Below are 20,971 nucleotides of genomic sequence, written 5' to 3' on the forward strand. Positions count from 1 at the left end.
ATCTAAACTACTGACTCCAATCTAATCTGTTTTCATAAATATCTCCCCCCCCCCCCCCGCGCGCCCTTATCATAACACTTCTAGGATATAAAGATCACCCTGAGAACTTCAGCACTTTGTGACTCTTCATCTACCCTGCTGCTTAATACAAATGCCCTTAAGACAGCCGCTCCTCCATCCCGCTCTCACCTAGGCTGCTTTCTCCATTCTCTGATAACCTTACTGGACTTCACTTACCGGGACAAGCTCGTTCTTATTTTTGCTCCCCACTCCACCCCATTTCTTCTTACAATAACATTTGCTTAGCTTAAGATTTAGTGGGTTAGGATTTGTAGAACATTTATATAGTGAGTGTCTGTTTCCAACTCTGTATTCAATTTGCTAATTCCCTTCGCTATTACTCTGTTTCTTAATAAATTCTTAACTTTGAACCAATCCTTCTTTATTTCTAACAATCTGCAAATCCTTATGAGGCATTAAGATCAAACCTTGGACCCAGCACAGAATGATTACAATAATAACCCTGAGTACACACGTGTTTAGGCTTCTAATGCATTAAAGGGGGGACAATCCTATAGTCAGGGTTGGTCATTCAGGTAAAATTCAGAAGACTTCCCCCTGCCCTTCTCTCAAAAGAACCAGTTTCTCCATCTTCAAAACTTCCATTCATCTGTGGGGTATTTTTCATGGTGGATTTTGCTTCGGTTTCGAATAGGAGCAAACAATAAACCGATTTAAATAGCTTTTTTATGGCAGCGCAGATTCCCCCCCCCATCCCAAGGCATTTTCAATTTTTCATGGGAGAAACAGCGCACTTCTCTGCGCTGCTTACGTCTGCTGACGCTCATGACTCACCGCTCCAAATCCGCCTAATCCCGCCCACTCTTCCCATGATCCTGTGTGTGTGTGTGTGTGTGTGTGTTGGGGGAGCATCCTTAGAGCGGCAAATCCAAGCCAAGACTCCCGTCACCCTTCTGAAGAGGGGCAGCCAGTCTGCTCTGGGTCTCCCTCCAGCTGGTGCGATCCTATGTGTGTGTGTGTGTTTGGGGGGGGCATACTGAAAGCGGCAAATCCAAGCCAAAACTCCCATCACCCTTCTGAAGAGGGGCAGCCAGTCTGCTTTGGGTCTCCCTCCTGCCGGTACAATCCTATGTGTGTGTGTGTTTGGGGGGGGGGGCATCCTGAAAGCGGCAAATCCAAGCCAAAATTCCAGTCACCCTTCTGAAGAGGGGCAGCCAGTCTGCTCTGGGTCTCCCTCCAGCTGGTGCGATCCTATGTGTGTGTGTGTGTGTTTGGGGGGGGGGGCATCCTGAAAGCGGCAAATCCAAGCCAAAACTCCCGTCACCCTTCTGAAGAAGGGCAGCCAGTCTGCTCTGGGTCTCCCTCCAGCTGGTGCGATCCTGTTGTGTGTGTGTGTGTGTTTGGGGGGGGCATCCTGAAAGCAGCAAATCCAAGCCAAAACTCCCATCTCCCTCCTGAAGAGGGGCAGCCAGTCTGCTCTGGGTCTCCCTCCAGCCGGTGCGATCCTATGTGTGTGTGTGTGTTGAGGGGGAGGCATCCTGAAAGCGGCAAATCCAAGCCAAAACCCCCATCACCCTTCTGAAGAGGGGCAGCCAGTCTGCTCTGGGTCTCCCTCCAGCTGGTGCGATCCTGTGTGTGTGTGTTTGGGGGGGCATCCTGAAAGCGGCAAATCCAAGCCAAAACTCCCGTCACCCTTCTGAAGAGGGGCAGCCAGTCTGCTCTGGGTCTCCCTCCAGCTGGTGCGATCCTGTGTGTGTGTGTGTGTGTGTGTGTTGGGGGGGGCATCCTGAAAGCGGCAAATCCAAGCCAAAACTCCCGTCACCCTTCTGAAGAGGGGCAGCCAGTCTGCTCTGGGTCTCCCTCCAGCTGGTGCGATCCTATGTGTGTGTGTGCGTTTGGGGGGGGGGCATCCTGAAAGCGGCAAATCCAAGCCAAAACTCCCGTCACCCTTCTGAAGAGGGGCAGCCAGTCTGCTCTGGGTCTCCCTCCAGCTTGTGCGATCCTGTGTGTGTTTGGGGGGGGGGGCATCCTGAAAGCGGCAAATCCAAGCCAAAACTCCCATCACCCTTCTGAAGAGCGGCAGCCAGTCTGCTTTGGGTCTCCCTCCTGCCAGTGCGATGCTGTTAGAGTGGCAACTCCCCCAGCCAATCACCGTTCTTGGGGGAGGAGAAAGGAGACGTCCCGGGGAGTGAAGCAAACATTTTTTCATGGGCATCCGAGCAACAAAACGCTCTTCTACTGGAAAGTACGGCTCAGAAGTGATTTGGATTGCCTCTCTTTTAACTCGGCTTATTTTGCTCAGTGGGGGAAAACACGGATCTGCAGTGAATAACCAAAATTTGCCTCCGACGCAAATCAGCATCGAAACAGCAGCAAATCTCCGTGAAGAATACCCCTGCGACACTGTAGCAAGTATGGAAGCAAAGCCCAAGCTTCATTCACAGAGAGGTTATACAACATTTGCCTGAGTTACAGCTTTGTTTCCACTCTTCTCATCACAATTACTCCCGTTTTTCAATTATTCTGTACAGAAACACTACAAAGGAGAAGCCAAGAGTGAGCTTCTACATATTGATGGAATTTTAATTTATGCAGGAAAATCCCACACAAAAAACCCGCACAGGGGAAGCACAATGGTGCTGCTTTCACACCGGCACTGGATTTAGCAGCAGGGAGATGTGCCATCAATACATGGCTGGCAATACCTGGCAGTTAGGATGACAGCAAGTGGCCAAAAAGACTATACTCTGGCAAAGGCCCATACAGCTGCCCTGTTGTGTCCCTGTTGCCCACTGCCTCCACCACTCAAGAAGAATCACTACCATGTGGGAGTGATGTCCCAAACTCCTGAGACACAGGCACCACCTGCAACTTCTTGTACGTTGGCTGCCTGGGGCCAAGTCTGAATGGGTCAGCTTCATCCCCTCTACCTGAGATAGCAGTTTCTTGCTTTGAGAGCGCCATCTCCGTGGAGATGGGAAGCAGATAAAAGAGGACCAAAGTCCTCTTGCCTTGCCCTTCTTCTCCCTCCCTGCACAAAAATGTTTTGTGAGTCAACACTTTAGTGTATAACTACCAAACCAATAATATGCCGTAACACTTCAGAGGTGTAATGCGATTGTCTTTCACATGACATGGCAACTAAAGACAAGCAGAAACAAAGGTACCACTAAGAAGAATATGCATTCAGTGTTTGGGACATGGTGTCACAACTATGTGTACAGCAGGGGTGGGGAACGTCAGGCCCGGGGCCGTTTAAAGACCGCGAAATCATTTGGTCTGGCTCTTCGTGGGTCCTGGCAGATCTCTAGCTCAGAAGGATCTAAGACTGGTGATCCACCCCCTCCCATGGACAGGAATAGCCTATATTCAAGGCGGATGTGAGTTTGTTTTGCTGAGAAAAGGAACTTTTCCCCCCACTTGCAGAAGAGTCACTAGCTATGGAGCTGCTAGGACTGCCCAAGCAACTGTGTTAACCCTTTCCCACCTGGGCCATGGAGAAACATATTCCATCTGTACTACAAGAGGGCTGGGGGCGGAAGTGGCGACAATGGAGGGGCTAAAGGGGGCAGGGCCAGAATGCGCAGGAGAAACGACGAGTTCTTAGCCAGTGTGTCCTCATTTCATCCCTGCCTGGATGCCTGCCTGCTTGCCCGTGCCGGGGGGGGGGGGGTCATCTGGGGCAGCTGCCTGCTTGGGGCTTGGTCGGCTAATTTTTAAGTTGATAATTTTTTATGGCTCACGAATGATGTTATAAATATTTGAATGGCCCTTGGCGGAAAAAAGGTTTCCCCACCCCTGGTGTAAAGCCACAACTGCACGAGAGTACTCTCCTCACTCTTCCTGAACCATGCTGGATTTGCCCACTATCCAATACAATCCACAGGTAGTACTGAAAGCAGGTTTTAGAAGCTGCAATTGTGAATAGGATTTGCACACAAAGCATCTGGAATGCCTTATAACACTCAACACTGCATAGGTAATTAAAATTAAATAGTGGAATTCAAGTGTACCTCACAGGGCTCTTGTCTTTTCTGAATGGACTTTTGCTCCTAGAGCGCCGTCTGCTGTAGGAGGGAAAATATGAAGAATTATGAAGTTATAAATATCAATATAGCCAGTTAACCTCCCAAAATAAAAAGAAAAAAAGGAAACCTTATTTTGATGCTGTGAGGCAAGCCAATCTTTCCTCTCATGGCACTGTTGAATTTTGGACCAGAACTAGATGTAAAAAAAAAAAAGTATTAAAAATCACACACATAACAAGCATTTGGGCACGAGACACATTATCACTATCTACCTTATTCACCAATATCTCAATTATTAAAATCACCACCAATACCCCAACTATTAATCACCACCAATGGAGACACTATGGTAGTATTATTTCAGGTGCTATATTGCTTCCCTGAATAGTACGTATTTGACCTGTGCTTCTCCTGAAGTTCTCAATTTCAAATGCTTAAAAAAAAAAATCAGCCAAGATAAAATACCCACAGAATTTAAGGTACAAGTACATTACTATAAAACAGTAATTTCAAATTTTACTTTTTCTTCAAAAACAACAACTTACTAAGGGCTTCTGTAATGGCCTCTGAAACGGCGTTCTCTGCTTCTAGAGCGGCTACGTCTGCGTTCTTTGCTTTTGCTGCGTTTCCTTTCTCGGCTTTTGCTCTTTTTCCTCTCACGCTCACGACTTCGTTTGCGTTCCTTACTTCTGCTTCTTTTCCTGTCATGACTACGACTTCTGCTTTTGCTCTTTTTTCTCCTGAGCAAGTAAACACAAAATGTTCAGGTATCATGTTTTCAAATGCAGCAAGCATAAAGAGCCAGTTAACACATCTTAGTAACGTCCAAATGAACTGTGTCAACGGTGCTTCTATTCAGCTACCAAGCAGTTTTTGACCTCAAAAGTCCCAGACTCAAGCTGTTCAGAGTGCTTGAAGAACCTCCTCCCCTAACAATCCTGCCTTGGTTATCTGCTCTATCTGAAAAATATGTCTCAGAGATCCATGGGACAATCTTTTCAGCTGCTGCCCCAAGCTGCAGTTTCCACAAAATGAGACTGATACTACAGATGTAGGCCTTCTAGAGGAGTCTCACATTTTCTTTTTTAAATTCGGGAAGGCTATTAATTTAGTCACTTGATAATGCATCCTATTTTTTTTTAATATTTAGAATGTTTTATCTTGATAGGTATATTTTAGGTTTTCTTTAGCTACCTTTGAGTAGAAAGGTGACGTAGAAGCTAAAATAAAAGAACACTTGCCCATCTTCAAGGGGGGGGGAGGGCCAACAAACTCATTTAACAAATTTGCATAGGTTCTTTAGGTGATGCTGCATTCACATCCTCTATCAACATATTGCTGTCGTAGGCTTTAAATGTCTATTTCCTTCCAAGATTAAGCAGGAAGTTGCATTAACCATGTAACCAAGAAACAACATATACAGCAGGTAACTAAGATATACCAAGCTATTTTTGCAGAACATTTCAATTTACTCTGAATTGAGTATTTAATGAGACCTTCTTTCCATTCTTGCCCGAGTACAGTGGACATGCTCCATGAGAACATTATGCACCAAATCAGGGGGAGAGTTATTCCCATTAGAGCCAATGGTTTAACCTGCTTCAGTTAGCTATCTGCTTGTTAAGGGAACTTTAAATAGCAAAAGAAATGCCAAGTATACTTTTAAAAGTAAATTAAAAGTCCTATGGAATTTGGGCGTCCAAGCAAAAATGAGGATGTTCTGAAATTTTACTGTTTACAAGCTGGTAACCTTATGATGTGACAGAAGGCTATGGATGCAATTACATTAAAATGTTACTTTGTTCATATTATATTATTTATATTCTCTATATTGTTTTTGAAGAATTAGAAAACTGTTCACACAATACTACACTAGTTTCAATTTTTTTCAGACTGATTTCTAAATTTCAGTACCATGATCATCTTTTAACTATAATGCTTTAACAGTGTGCGCTCAAGTTGCCCTGGTTGCCAATATCTAACCATAATTCATCACACAATACTTAATAACTAGGATCCAGTGGCACATGAGCAATAATTACTTGGTGCTATTCTGCTTACACAAGCACAAGAACTGCAGCTAGACACAGCACTTTAATACAATTTTTAACTAAAAACATACATATACATCAGTGTACAATAGTTTGCATGATTTGTTTTTGCAACTATCAGAAAAATACCTTGCACTATGTTTTGACACAAACAGAAAAGATAGTAGGGATAAGACGGCTTTCACGAAACTGGCAACATTATTACTTTGAAGTTCTCTTCTGTCTTGAAGTTTTATTCATCACATGTTCTTTTCCTTTGCACATAAAATTCTAGGTAATAGGGGAATAATTTCTGGGAGTTTGTACTATATACCATTAAGAAAAGGTAGTCTCCTGTGCAAGCACCAGGTCATTACTGACCCATGGGGTGACGTCAAATCACAACATTTACTAGGCAGACTATGTTTACGGGGTGGTTTGCCATTGCCTTGGTGCTATTCAATGTCTACACTTTACCCTCAGCAACCTTTCCCAGATGTCTACACTTTACCCCAAGCAAGCTTGAGCCGGCTACCTGAAACCGCCTTCCATGGAGAATGAACTCAGGTTGTGAGCAGAGTTTTGACTGCAGTACTACAGCTTACCACTCTGCGTCATGAGGCTCCTACGTACCATTACCTTAAAGAAAACATTTGCTTAAGGAATCATTGGGTAGCCAGCCGTAGAAATTTATCATATTTATGGTTTCTCTGGTACAGCTAGAACCTAAGAACCCAGCCTTTTGGGTTCGCTATTTTTTAATTCTGTAAGATGCTGCAAAAGTCTATGCTCTAACATACACATTAAGGTCAAGGAAAATCTAAAAAATCACAATTAATCTTTTGTCATCATCACCTGTGGTAAAGCTGCCTCAAGGATGACGTGCGCAATTTAACGTGCGCAATTTAATAAACCAACATTAAATCTGAGATTTTAACTAACTATAACTTGAGGGAAACACTGACAAGACAAATGTCTCTTCAAAAAAGAGTTCATTCCCATTCCTGTGCCACTTTAGCTTATAAATGCTTTAAATAACACAATATTGATTGCTTTTTGGTCTGCTGGACATTTGACCAGGGTTAAAAGGAAATTATAATTCCAGCTATAGCAATGACAGTGAAATTTGCCATGTTTACATTTTATTAATACCTTTTTCCCTTCACAGAAAATAATGGTTTTAGTCTCATGATGTATTTACTTCATAATCCAATTATGCTTGCAAACTTAAGTAACGGCAGTATTCTTATACCAAATATTCCAGTACAGTACGGTGCTCTTTAGCACTATCAATCCCTAGAAAAATAGTTATTATTTAGTTTTGTTCTTTGGAAGTGCAAAGGCACCTGGACTGCTGTATCTTCCCAACCAACAGAGAGGATAGCGAGGATCAGTCAGTATACCCACCATTGCAAGCTTTGTCCAAAAGGCCAAAGATTACCTATTATTGTGTTTCATATCACTCTCTGAGAACTACTTTGTGTTCAGTAGATTTGATTATCCAATGAACTCAATGTTATAACTGATCAGGATGCATTTAAAAGCACAGCACTAAAACAGGTTTTTCACCATGCTCCTCCTTTTTTTTGCATAATATGGGGGCATGGGTTCAAGATGACTAGGATATAATGCATTGAAATAACAGAACTATGTAAATAGATAGAACAGAACATGTGAAACTCATGTTTTTCAGACTTCAATAATGGATAAAATTATTTATGGACTTCTGAGTTTTGGCCACTTGCTAGATATTATACAGCAATATTTCCCCGAGTATCAGGCATTACTTGTTTACTTTGTTATATCATGCCTTTCTTCTCAGTGGAGACCCAGAGCAGCTTACATTAGTGTCTTGTCCTGCATTTGATCCTCACCACACCCATGTGAGATAGGAAGCTTGCTGGGTAACCTTGGGCCAGTCACACATACTCAGCCTAACATACCGCTCAGGGTTGTTAATAAGGATAAAATGGAGACGTGACCCCTTTGGGAAGAAAAGTGGGGAATAAATGAAGTAATAAAAATTAAGAATTTCCTCATAGAGGAAGAAATTGGGAATACTTAGGCTGAATAAAACCTGGGCTGAACATTAGTCTCTCCCTTTCTAATGGTATTCGACAGCTTAGGCTGGAGGTGCAAGCCTTTAGTACAAGGTGTAGGGCAAGAGCCAAAGAGGCTCTTAGCATGTGGCCCTGAGTGCACTGTACCAGCAGAACCATCACCAGCTTAGGATGTCCTTACAACTCACTACCCTGCCTGAAGCTTGTATTGGGGGGTGGGGGTGGGGGTTTAAATGTTTTTGTATTATTTCTTTCCCTTTCTTTTTTGTACCCTTTAAAAATAAATATTATATTTTGCTGCTCTGAATCCCTAGTGTAAGAGAAAAACATTCTAAAATATGTACCCCATCTTAAGCCCCCCACAAGCAACGTAGACAGAAAAATGAGTACTCACAACAATTTACTTTTCAATTACTGACAGCATGTATTCTCCTGGAAAAGTGGTTACTTCCCCCAGGTTAATGACATTGGAAAAACAGCACACACAAGGCCAGTATATACAAAAATAGCACAATGGACTTACAAGACAATGGAAATTTAATTTCCTAAATAAAAACCAGCAATCACATTATGGAAAAATTTCTTGCTCCTCTCTAGTGAGTGAGAAACCACAAATGGAGTTCTACTACTCTAAGAAACATTTGATATTGTGTACCTGCTTTAACTTGAACCAATATTCTCGGTCACTGACCAAACAATACATGTTACACTCAAGGCCATTCAAAAGGAAAGAGCTCTGTGCTACAGTGTATCTTTGCAAATTCTACACATGTGTGTCACTCTAAAATGCCCTTAAAGGTTTGAGAAGCTGGGTTTTGCGATACACTGACAGGGTCAGAAATTCTTGGTGAAGATCAGACATTAGGAAGAATTTTCTAACAGTTAGAGTGGTTCCTCAGTGGAACAGGCTTCCTCAGGTGGTGGTAAGCTCTCCTTCCCTGGAGGTTTTTAAGCAGAGGTTTAGATGGCCATCTGTCAGCAATGCTGATTTTATTAACTTAGGCAGATCATGAGAGGGAAGGCATCTTGGCCATCTTCTGGGCATGGAGTAGGGGTCACGAGGGTCTGGAGGGGAGGTAGTTGTGAATTTCCTGCATTGGGCAGGAGGTTGGACTAGATGACCCTGGTGGTCCCTTCCTACTCTATGATTCTATAAAAGCAAATGTACTCTGAAATGCCAATAGACAAACCAGGTGAGTATCTTAGGACCATTTAAAAATAAATCCATACACATTTCTATTATACTCATCTGTGATCAAGAATGTGATCACAGAATGCAAAGAACCCATCAAGAGGGAATAAAATGACTGAAATCCTTCTCCATTTTGTCAGAGCAAACCAAATAGTTTGTATCTTTTAATTACTTATTTCAGAATGCCGCAAATAGCAAACCCAGAATACTATCAAACTCAGTAATTCAATTCAAAGCAGGCATAATATCTCTTCAATCATTTGGATCAAGCTATTGATCCAACCGGCAACTAAAGATTAAAAACCAAAATGTAGCTCAGAACAACCATTTTACAGCTCATCAGCAGATCCTGTCACCGAGGCAACACCCATTATGAGATAGTATGAAGAGGGTTGAGCTAGAAAGATCTTGAGAGCAAATGAATTCAGAAAGCGGCTTTCCCAAAAGCTCTCAAAAGGTTTAACCAAGAAACATCCGATCAAATAAAACCAAAGCAATGGGGTTTTGTTTTGTTCTTCACATACTATTTGTGCTGCATCCAGAAACTTTGAAAAAACATCCAATAAATCACACAAGAAAACTATAAGAAAAATCTTGTTCTATGGTTGGAAGCAGTTTTATATCCTGTGGTACTCTGAAAAACTGCAACAGAAGAATTAACTTATTGCAAAGTCAATATTGCTCTGCTAATGTTTTGAGTAGTATAAATCTTCAGTACTTTTATCAAAGAACTGCATGATGCTTCTTCAACTTTGATAAGCATGCAGACAATTTATTGAACTTGGCCAAGTTTACCACAGTATATAAATATCTGGGTGGATTATATTGATAAATATTCAGGGTATTTGGTACAGATCAGTATCAATAAGCAAGTAGTTAGGCCAAGTGGACTGTCATTCCCAAGGTATTAAAATATTTGGAGTAAAGACCTTAATTCAGTAGAAAATCTTTCATAGTGAGAATAAGAATTTTAGAGAGCTCTCTTGCACACTATGTGGAAACACAGTTGGAAAACTGTAGGCAACGTTATCACTCTCTGCATGACACACATAAGATCATTTTTATGCATGAGGGTTCAGTGACTGAACCAAGATGTAATCCTGAATCACATTCGCTGGGCACTTTATGTACAGCCTACTGTCAAAATTGAATATATGAAAAAACTTAACCAATGTCAGTCATGCCTAATACACGGCCTTCATGCGTACTGTCTTCATTACCCGAGAAGACCACATTACAAACTCATGGTAGTCCAAATACAAAAGGGGAAGTTAACAAGCTGCTATAATGAAGAACTCTCTGGATGGCAGGATGAGAATTCCATCCCATGTTGGTCATAACTGACATTTAGAAAGAATATGTACTTGCCACATGGATGACTAGATGCCTTCTGCATGCTTTTAGATGATGGACAAGTTACTATAGCAGCTCAAAAATATGGTTAGTTTATTGCCATGGTGGAGCTACCCTGGACAGACCTGTGAGGATGGAGGAAATATGAGACCACTCTCTCTCTCTCTCTCTCTGTGTGTGTGTGTGTGTGTGCCGTCAAGTCACATCTAACTTATGGCAATCCCATAGTTTTCAAGGCAGGAAACATTCGGAGGTGATTTGCCATTGCCTGCCTCTGCATGGGCTGTGAGAGTTCCGAGAGAACTGTGATTGGCCCAAGGTCACCCAGAAGGCTTCATGTGAAGGGGTGTGGAAACTGAACCCGGTTGTCCAGATTAGAGTCTGCTGCTCTTAACCACTACACCACGCTGGTTCCTATGAGACCACAGAAAGGCAGCTAATCCCATTATTCAAAATAAGGTGCGCCAAATAAGACTGAGTAGAGCGGTTTGAGTGCTTTGCAGGGAAATTAATGTAATCTTGAGCCCAGCAAATGATCTGAGAGAACTAGATATTGCTACTATGCTGAAGGTAACTATATATGGACCACCTCAATCACCAGGATAGGAGGTCACTGGAAGCTCCACGTAAGAGCATTTATAATTATTGTTAATGTTACTAGTTAGCAATTATACACTGATAGCATGCCACAGCAATCACCCTGCACAATTTTCTTGTTCCTGCCTATTCACGTTATGAAAATTAAAACAAATTTCCATGGAGATATTTAAAATTACCTGTAATAGTTTGTGCTACTTTAATGTCTACTAGCTTTGTGTATAATGTTTTCCTATAATGTTATCACTAAGCTAAATTCTCCCAAGAGAACACACATTAGGGTCAATTGAAAAATAGATTGGCTGTATTCATGCAACCATATGCCTTGCCTGGAATTAAAATGAGGTATGCATCTGATAGGCAAGAGAGGGAAATGTTTCAACCTAGATATATTACCTCACTAGAGAGATGGCCAACTATTGCAAAGTACTTGATGATAGACTAAATGGGGACAACTTTGATGTATAATATGCAGCTGGTGGGCCAAAACTCTGGGCTCCATATGCAATTTTATCCATAAGCTAAGTCTGAAAAACAAGAATGTCACATATTACATATGTTTTGCACCATCTATTCAGCATTTTTACAAAATTATTCCTACTAATTTATTGCAGGTCTTTCTTTCAGTTGTTTTGAGGTCAAATTAGGCAAAAGGTTTCCAAGTTATTACTCTAAAGAAATCTTAGTCTGAGGTTACTGGGGCTGTTGGCTAGCTAAAGACACCAGTTAAGAGAAATTTTTTTTCTTTTTTTCTTGTAACCCAATTGACTCACACTGTGAGAGAAGTTCTGCTTGTGGAATGCAACTTTTTTGTTTCCCCCTATCACTGCAACCCACACAACTTTCCAAAATACTGCCCCTGGTGTTCAGGCGATACCCCCACAGGAGCATTGTGAGGCCCCATGTAGAAGGAAGGAAACCACAAAAAGTACCCTCACAATAGAAAATAGAAAGCATGGGCTAGATACTACTCATAGCCTCCTGCCTGTGGCAAACAGAAGGCAGAGCCTTGCATCATCAAAGATAAGCATCAAAGAGGCAGTTAAGTAAATACTGCTCCAACTGATCATGCTTGGTTGAAAGGAAGAGATTACTTGGCTAGATCTTTGGCAGCTGATTGCAAGACTATTGATGCTTTGCAACTCCAAACAGCTTTCATACAAGATTATTTTAGGTGAAATGTCTGTGCAATCTACCACTGCCACTATTCCCACTTTGAGAGAATTTAAAATGCTCCAGGCAAACATCAGAGTAGGGAGTTTTACCAAAGTATCCAAAGTAAGGGCGCTTCCCATAATACCAGTTGGTATGAACCCATATGGGGCACACTCTCGTAATGCAGACCTGTTACTCTATTATATAGAATAGCATTGTTCTAATTTTCAGAATATCAGCAACTTTTAAAATGGTTTTGAGCCTTAAGCTGTGAACAAACCCAAACACGTTTCAATAAAAATATTTCACTGATAACCCAATGCAATTGTAATGCAACATTAAACTGCATCCAAAATGATTATGCTAATTTCAATATGCAACAGATTTAGACACAGAAAATATCCACTAATGAAAGAGGTGCAGAAAGTTGTTCTCTCACCATTAGAACTGGACAACAAAGTTTTTTCCCCAAATAAAAAAAGACCCTGTTTCACTTTCTAAAAGTGAACCTAACAGAAGGTAATTAGAGGTTTTAAATTGTTATATCAAATACTGCACAGTGAGCTTACTCAAATTTCCTTCACCTGCACATTAGGAACTTACAAGTGTAATTCAATAAGTTGTGCTACATTTCTGAATTTTGCCCACATCCTTTATGATCTTTTACGAGGGAAAACATATCTGTACGGTGGACACAAATGCCTAGGAAAATATATTAAATGCTACTCTAGAAGCATTTGCAAAGACAAATGTGCCTGTGTCTTCCAACTTCTCTAAGGGTCAAACTAGTCAAAATGCTAAGTGTTCCACAGTCGTAGCTCTCAAGCATTTTTTCTTTATGAACAGCAGCAATGTGACAGCCTAGTTCATGTCAAGATTGTACCACAGGGAAAGGGGGGGGCTCACTTTATATGATAAGGACACTTGCCTACAAAAGTTTATACAAGAAATCTGTTTCTTTTAGCATTTAAGGTATAATAACACTATCTTTAAACACTATACAGAAAATAAGGATTTATGCTGGTATAGATTTTGCAGGTATTATTAGATTTATTGATACTTGTGAATAAAGTGTAAGGCAAGGATTCTGTCCATTTCCCCTGTGCAGTACTTTTTTTACCCTGGGTGTAACTCAAAATATTTTAGCTGAAAAGCTAAAAACATGAGGAAAGGGCAGGCTGACACAGTAACTGATTCTAAAATTCTGAGGCATACACTGAAGAAAAACAGTAAAGACTTACTTCTTGCTGCGCTCTTCATGGCCATTGGCACTGCTCAATTTGTTCTCATCCTAAGCAGGGTTGATAGAAGAACATCGTGAGGACGAAGTGGAAACATTTCAAGTGGTCAAAAGGGTAATGGGAATAGGGATAAGAAAATACAAAACAAAAATTTTAATACTAAATTATTTTACAGTTAAAATGGAGGGCTATTAAATTACATAGTCTTGTTTAACCACTTTGCTGCTATATTTAAAGTAATAAATTATAAAAAAAATTACTGATTACAAAAAAATTAAATTGTATCTATTTCCTTACATGACTTAAGTTATCCTGCAGTTTTCAGCACTGAAGTGGTTAAATAAATAAAATATAAAAAGGAAGTTTCATGTTTAAAAGCAATTTTCATGGACTATGATCCCTTTTGACCAGTACCAAGGCTATATCTCTGCCTAAGCCCCAAGTGGCCAAGCTAGCAGCCAGCCACTATCGATTTCCTGTGACCGATGCCATTCCTGAGATCTTCGCCCATTTTCGTTGGAGGGTTGGGACTGTAAGAGCTTGATGCCACCTCTGTCACACATCTCGCCCTGAAGCAAACAGGGATTCACACTGCTTTAGTAACGTCGACTCCCAAGTCAGTCATCAATAATCCAACCAGTCCAGCCTAAATATTCCCTATTTCCATACCTGTTTACATGGAAAATATCCATGTTAAACTAGCACACATGATTCTTAACATTACAAATTATGATTCACTTCAAAATGTTACGTAGCTACTAAAAACTACATAAAACTAAACACAAATTTTAAAAGGTTACAAAGACTTGTTCAAAACTGACATCGCATACCTGCACTAAGCAAATTCCAGAATAAACTACTAATTGTTATTTTTACTGTAGTTATCACACCAGATACACCATGAGTTCAACTGCTACATAACTTAAGTTTATATAAATTTGTGAAGCCAGTGCTACTGCATGCAAAATTCAAGTTTCACCAACATCTGGTGTAAAAAAAACACACTAAAGAATCATGTCACTTTAGTGTCTGTTTAGATCTGAAGCTATGTACTAAACATTCAGAAATTTAGAGAAATAACAAAATTAGCAGTTTCTAAATTGAATAACTAAACAGAAGTGTACTTCCACAATGAATAGTAGACTGTGATACTTTGACATACTTTTAATAAAATGTGAACTATTCAGGGATCCAAGAATTTTGGAAAGGTCTTTCGCACAACAGCTGATTGCCACCTGTCCTGTTAAAGACTAATCACTAGGCTATCTTTAAAAGAAGAAGAAGCAGTTACTCTTTTTGCATTAAGCAGGCTAAGATTTGCTTGTCATGAACTTGGGGGAAGTGGTTATTCTTGGAACCCTGCTATTTGCCCAAACCATTGCATTCACCTTGTTGCTATACCAAATGGAGTTGGTAGTTTTTAGGAGAGTGTTTTTGTTTGTTGGTCGGTTGATTTTTACCTAGGGGGACCACGGTACAGCGATACGTCACTCAATTACTACCTTATGATTGACAGTTCACACTGGAATCAAAGGTGAATTCATGGGAGTAGAGGTGAGATATCGTTAGGCAAGTCTACAAAGAGAGATAGATGGGCATTTATTCATCACGCTGAAGTGAAACTACTGCACAATATAATTACATTAACAGCATATAGTTACTCGTAAGTTACATGTAACGCACGTCCAATAAGATAAATCTTGAGGGCTCCGGGGATGTTAGCTTACAGTTCAGCAGTAGTTTCATGAATAATGCTAAATGAATATTGCTAAAAACCTTACGACACATTTTCTCACCTTCTTATAAGGAGCCTCAAGCATTGCTTCAATATCAATATCATCAGCCATTTTTCAGGACACCTAGAAAAAAGAACAAAATTATTTAGTCCAGAAAGCTACTTAACCATTGTTTTGAAACAAACATCAAGACATTTAATGCTGAGGTGACAAAAATGTAGTTCATGCAAGCAACTAGCGAATTCAGCCAAATAAGTGGTATGAACAGTGTTCAATTTGCCTATCACCATAAGCAAACGTGGATGCACTTCATATTTTTAATAAGCACCCTACAAACAAGCATGTTTGCTATTCAGGTCTATTAAAATATCACTTCTTTTGAGATTTACAAGTTTTAGAAGACATTCAGAAGAGCTTGTTTAGTTGAGACAATCAGTTGCGGACTATACTTCCCCCCATGAAGTTGACTGTTATAACGCTATTACAATCCTCTGGAGCCTTCCTGGCTAAAAAGAACAAGATTTCACACACAAATTACTGCATTCAGCTCATATTGCAGTTGCTCTACAGCAGGGTTTCTCAACTTCTTTGTACCATGACGAGCCCAGGCTTCGTCAATGGGCAAGCAACATACAGGCCGCAAGCCTCAAGCAACCCCTAAAAGCAAAACAAGGAAGAACATTTTAAGGTATCCATGTTAAATTTGATTTGTAAGCTATAATCAAGCTTTTTGAACCAAAGGTAAATAATGACCCTCACAGCTGAACAGGCTGCTGGTCCACTTAACTTTCAGTGTACGGAATGAAACGGAGTTCCTTCAAGATACCCTCCCACAAAGCTCTAGAGTGCTCATTTAATACACTCATTCGGTGGAACGTCACTTTTAATGCCTCTTACTCAACTTCAGAGTTTATTCATACAAAAAAATTCACAGAAGTTAAGTAGAGAATACAGCTATCCTAGAACTGTGAAACCACAATTCATTTTGTGTTGTTGCCTTACCTCCACCAGGGTGTGGGAGAAACATCCCTTTGATGAAAAAAGCTCGTTAGAGCTTCAGATTAGAAGTGCCTCCTGAATTTTTATTTCTCATCACCTGAGATCCGCCATGAATCATTGACTCCTTGGGTCAAACATTTAAAATAGATTAGACAAAAAACCCAGAACCTCTTGCACATCTAATAGACTGCTGACAGCTTGCTACTGGGAAACTTCTAAACTGATCACAAATGAGTAAGTCCTTAATTGAAATGGGAAAAGGGATTACCAAATTCTACTATATCTAGTGTTGCAACCAATAATAACTGAAATATTACCCTCATGCCTATGAAGAGATTGACTAAATTATGCCATGGCATACAAACTTCAGTGACTCAGAACACCAAACGAAACAGATCAGTTAAGGCTCAAGTGTTAGAGTCACTACTTACAATTCTTAAATTGTGACTTTAAGAATTTTTACAAGAGGCAAACCATTACATGATGCAGAATATAGTAATACCATATGGTAATACCACTGTAGCATTCAGAAGAAGCACAACAGTAGCCTGGCCTTAATCCATAGCTCTGACAATCAAAATCTTTCCCAGATTTGATTACAGAGCACAATTCCTAATTCAGCAAGCATAATTCACTTTTGATACCTGATTGGAACAAATCAGAAAAGATATCCAAGGGTCAACAGTTGTCCTGATTGAAAAGTGTAGCACATCAATACGTATAAATTCCTAGTAAAGGATCTGTTGCCAAGACCAAGTTGGAACAACAACAAAAAAGGAGTTACTGAAAACAAGGACTGTGAAAAAATCAAAGACAGGAAACAAGAAAAAAATATTGCAACTGAAGACAATTACCTGATCAAACAGCAGCATGTTATTCAAATTGCAGAAAGACTGAGAACATACACTTCCCCAAGAAAGGAATGCCTATCTGAAAATGTAACTGTGGCATGGGGAAAAAACCTGTATTGTAAACTGTTTAGACCAAGCTGCTTTGCTTTTTTTTTTTAATTAAGATTTTACACTTTCCCAGCTTGACCCAGTAACTGTGTGTAGCTTTATGGCAAAAGGAAGTAGTTATGTACCAAAACATTTCTAATTATGAAATAGCATGCTAAAGCCATTATTCAAGATTATGTCCAGCAATGGATAATTCCAGAATTGGCCATATATTTTAAGATGCCTTGACAGGCAAAGTCAAGTATGTCTAGACAAAGTTAAAAGAATACTAATAACAATGTCCAAACATGGATCATAAAAAGTACAGGAAACCTTGTAATAAATGGCTATTAGTTTTTTTAAAAAAGAGCTAAAATATACTGCCTCTTGAACATATTGCTCAAGCTTATAATACCTATCTGTATAATTGGCTAATTGTGACCTCAAGTACTAAAAGTTTGTTCTATCAAGTACAAAATATGCTTTCAAACTATAAAATATATTTCAAAAATGTTATTAAATATATTGATATATACTGATATTTGTATGTATATGCCAATAATTGAAAACACCGGGGGGGGGGGAGTCTGATATAGAAGAAATACCCATTATGTATTAAAGATCAATTTCTTATATGAAAAGCCTACTTATATGTGGCAGCATATCCATAGGATATTGGCACACCTGTCTCCTTGCATATTCAAAATAATAACAGCTGCCATTTTGGAGGAGCAAAAAGTTTGCCCCACAGATTTAATTCTAAGATATAACATGAAGTCCACAAACTACTACCGTAATTAAAAATGCATTCCAATGACAAAACATCTGAAAATTAAATTCTTAGCCTAAACTGGAATGACAAAGCATAGAGGAATAATAAGCATATGAGCTGGAAGTCACCATTCCAATCTCAAATAAGCCAAACCTGCCAAGTTGACTGAGATGGAACGAGATATCATGATTGGATGCTACATGAACAAGGCTTATGATAGCACATTTCCTCCATTGCTCACATAGCTGCAAATCAGGGAATTGCTTCCACTTTGCAGATTCACAATCCTAGTTTAGAGGAGAAATAATAATTTGGTAGTTCAAATAACAAGCTATGGTTTGCACAAAAACTTCATGTAGCACCAAGCCATGCTTTCACACAGCATCTTAATTAAATATCTGTGATATTTGGGCAAACTATTCCTTCACAACTGTAGCACAGGGCTAATATTAGCCAACATCACAGTTGTACACTGTTGTTAAGGGTTACTGTAACAATGAAGCACTCATTTTTAAAAAAGTATTGTTAACAGAAGGTTGGAGGAAGCATTTCAGATACAATGACACAATCTGTTGAAGACAGATCTTCCCAAATCACAAAAGGTGGTACAGTATTTTTAAGTTCAGTGTTCAGTTAACATGTCCACAAATACGCAACTATTCACCAGTGACTTACAAACAAAATAAAGCAACAAAAACAAAATTCAAAACGTTACAGGTATTGGACAGAAATGTTTTACTGTGTATTATTAAGAGTAATTTAGCACAATTATACCCAAACCCAAACAAACCAAACTGTGTCATTAAAGACTATATGTGAATTAAGATATTTAAAAACATGGTGAACTTTTAAAAATGTTTAAAATCAAATTTATAACATCTCAGTTGCATTATGCCTATTTTTAAAAATTCAATTAAAACAGAAAGTGTACTTGTTACAAACATGTCAGAAGCCTAGCTTTCAGTCCCTTTAAAATTTATTATCCTATGACTAATATTTAAGAGCTGCCTTTTCTATAAAAAAGACTAAGCTTTGTTGTAAAATATTAAATACGCTAAACTAGTTTAGATACAGTATTTTGTGGCAAATTATGAATAACTTCATGTAGGAAAACCAGTTCTGCACAGAAACTACTCCACTCTTACTTTTGTGCGTGTGTGTAAAGTGCCATCAAGTCACAGCCGACTTATGGCGACCCCTTTTGGGGGGTTTTCATGGCAAGAGACTAACAGAGGTGGTTTGCCAGTGCCTTCCTCTGCATAGCAACCCTGGACTTCCTTGGTGGTCTCCCATCCAAATACTAACCAGGGCTGACCCTGCTTACCTTCTGAGATCTGCCGAGATCAGGCTAGCCTGGGCCATCTAGGTCAGGGCCTCACTTTTGTAGAGGCTAGATATTTTAGACTAAGAACTGAACAGCAGGGATTCTCACCTTTTCCGCTTAATACACCACCATGTCAACATTTACTACAACCCATTTGGAAATGCCTCTCAACTGCCAAAGTAAAGTGGCATATAATGTGGGCAGAAGGGCTGTCTCAGACACATAAGCCCAAAATCACCCTCGAACTCAAAGAATTTTCCTCAGTTACCTCACACTGTCGACCAAACTTAAATTTTATAGAATAAAAGGCAGCATAGCCTAAACCTTTGAATTAAGACTCTTACATAGCACATAAGCATGGTTAAATACAAGTTAATGGTTTTATTCTAACAGCCAAATATATGAATTCAAAAATGAAAAACACGTGATTTAAGAGCGGTTAATAAGTCAGACTATGGTTAAAATCTACGTGCCTTGACAAATGCTCTTTAAGAATATAAATACCTGATGCAGGCATTTAAAGTGTGCCACAAAACTACCGCAACACACATCCTGCCATTATGCGGGTTTAACCTTTTCAGACACGGGGTACGGTTCGTTTCGCCTCCCCCCGCTCAACTGACTTCAGTTAAATATACTCAAAAATATTATAGTAAACAGATGTTCTACTCCCCCACCCCGAGCTGCTATGACTTTACCATTACTAATCGCCATTCTGCTCGCGGCTCATCAACGCTTTGCTAAGCGAATGTTGAAAAAAAAAAGTTTTAAACCCTTTCCCATAGGAATATTTAATGCAGTGAATAAGTTGTGGAATTTATCGCAGGAGATGCCACTACTATCTAAAGACCCGCTGCGGCCCGTAAAACCTCACTGGGAAGGATCCGGGGAGCTCTCCTCCCAAACCGCCATTACCACTCCGCTTCCTCATTTCCCTCCCCCGCTTGCATAACAGATGCGCCCTATACCTGCACAGGACTAAGGGGGACCGGACACCCAAGCGGCAGAGAGGGCCGCGCTCGGGCACGCGTCAGGGAGAACGACAGGCCCGCCATGAAGAAGGCCTCACACAATGGAGCGTGGGCTCGCGCTCGCCTCAAGCCAAGCCCGGCCGCGTCCCCCGCCCCCGCCGAGCCGCGGAGAAAGGGGCGCCCGAAGGCGAAAGGCCCACAGTTACCTGCGCTGCCGGAGGTCGCGCTTCTAGCTCAGGTGTCTGTGAGGAGGGGCGGCCGCGGCCGTTGTTTGCTCGCTCTGGCTCCGGACGTGCTGTGGAGGGAGGATTGAGGGCCCCCACCCCCACCACGACAGGATTCTTCCGCAAAGGAAAGCGACTAAGGAACAAAACAAACGACTGGGGGGCCTTTATAAAATAGACGGGAAAGGCCAAAGCCAAGGAAGCTTCCCAACAAGGCGATTCACGCTCGGCTTCAGCAGTGGCGACTGCTCCCCGAAATGGCGCCCGCCGCGTCCTGCCGCTCGGAGGAGGGTCCGCGCAGTCGGCACGGGGCTGACCAAAGCTCTCCGC

At 40.7% G+C, this 20,971-nt stretch overlaps 1 protein-coding gene across 4 annotated transcripts in view; it reads right to left on the reverse strand.

The window, feature by feature from the left end:
* RBM39 (RNA binding motif protein 39) overlaps positions 1-20,724 on the reverse strand; it is a 36,906-nt gene extending 16,182 nt beyond the window's left edge. Inside the window, exons 1-6 of one of the 4 annotated variants that reach the window (XM_056845337.1) lie at positions 20,624-20,724; positions 15,474-15,536; positions 13,678-13,727; positions 4,595-4,789; positions 4,177-4,242; positions 4,035-4,085 (exon numbers count right to left, since the gene is read on the reverse strand). In XM_056845337.1, the coding sequence (XP_056701315.1) occupies positions 4,035-4,085; positions 4,177-4,242; positions 4,595-4,789; positions 13,678-13,727; positions 15,474-15,524 (413 nt within the window). In that variant the 5' untranslated portion in view covers positions 15,525-15,536; positions 20,624-20,724. Of the gene's footprint in view, positions 1-4,034; positions 4,089-4,176; positions 4,243-4,594; positions 4,790-13,677; positions 13,728-15,179; positions 15,253-15,473; positions 15,537-16,415; positions 16,534-20,623 lie in introns of those variants that run through there. The other 3 variants (XM_056845334.1, XM_056845335.1, XM_056845338.1) reach the window with 3 other exon arrangements.
* Positions 20,725-20,971: the final 247 nt, after the last annotated feature.

This window comes from Euleptes europaea, chromosome 2, assembly GCF_029931775.1.
Source record: "Euleptes europaea isolate rEulEur1 chromosome 2, rEulEur1.hap1, whole genome shotgun sequence".
Lineage (NCBI taxonomy): Eukaryota > Metazoa > Chordata > Lepidosauria > Squamata > Sphaerodactylidae > Euleptes > Euleptes europaea.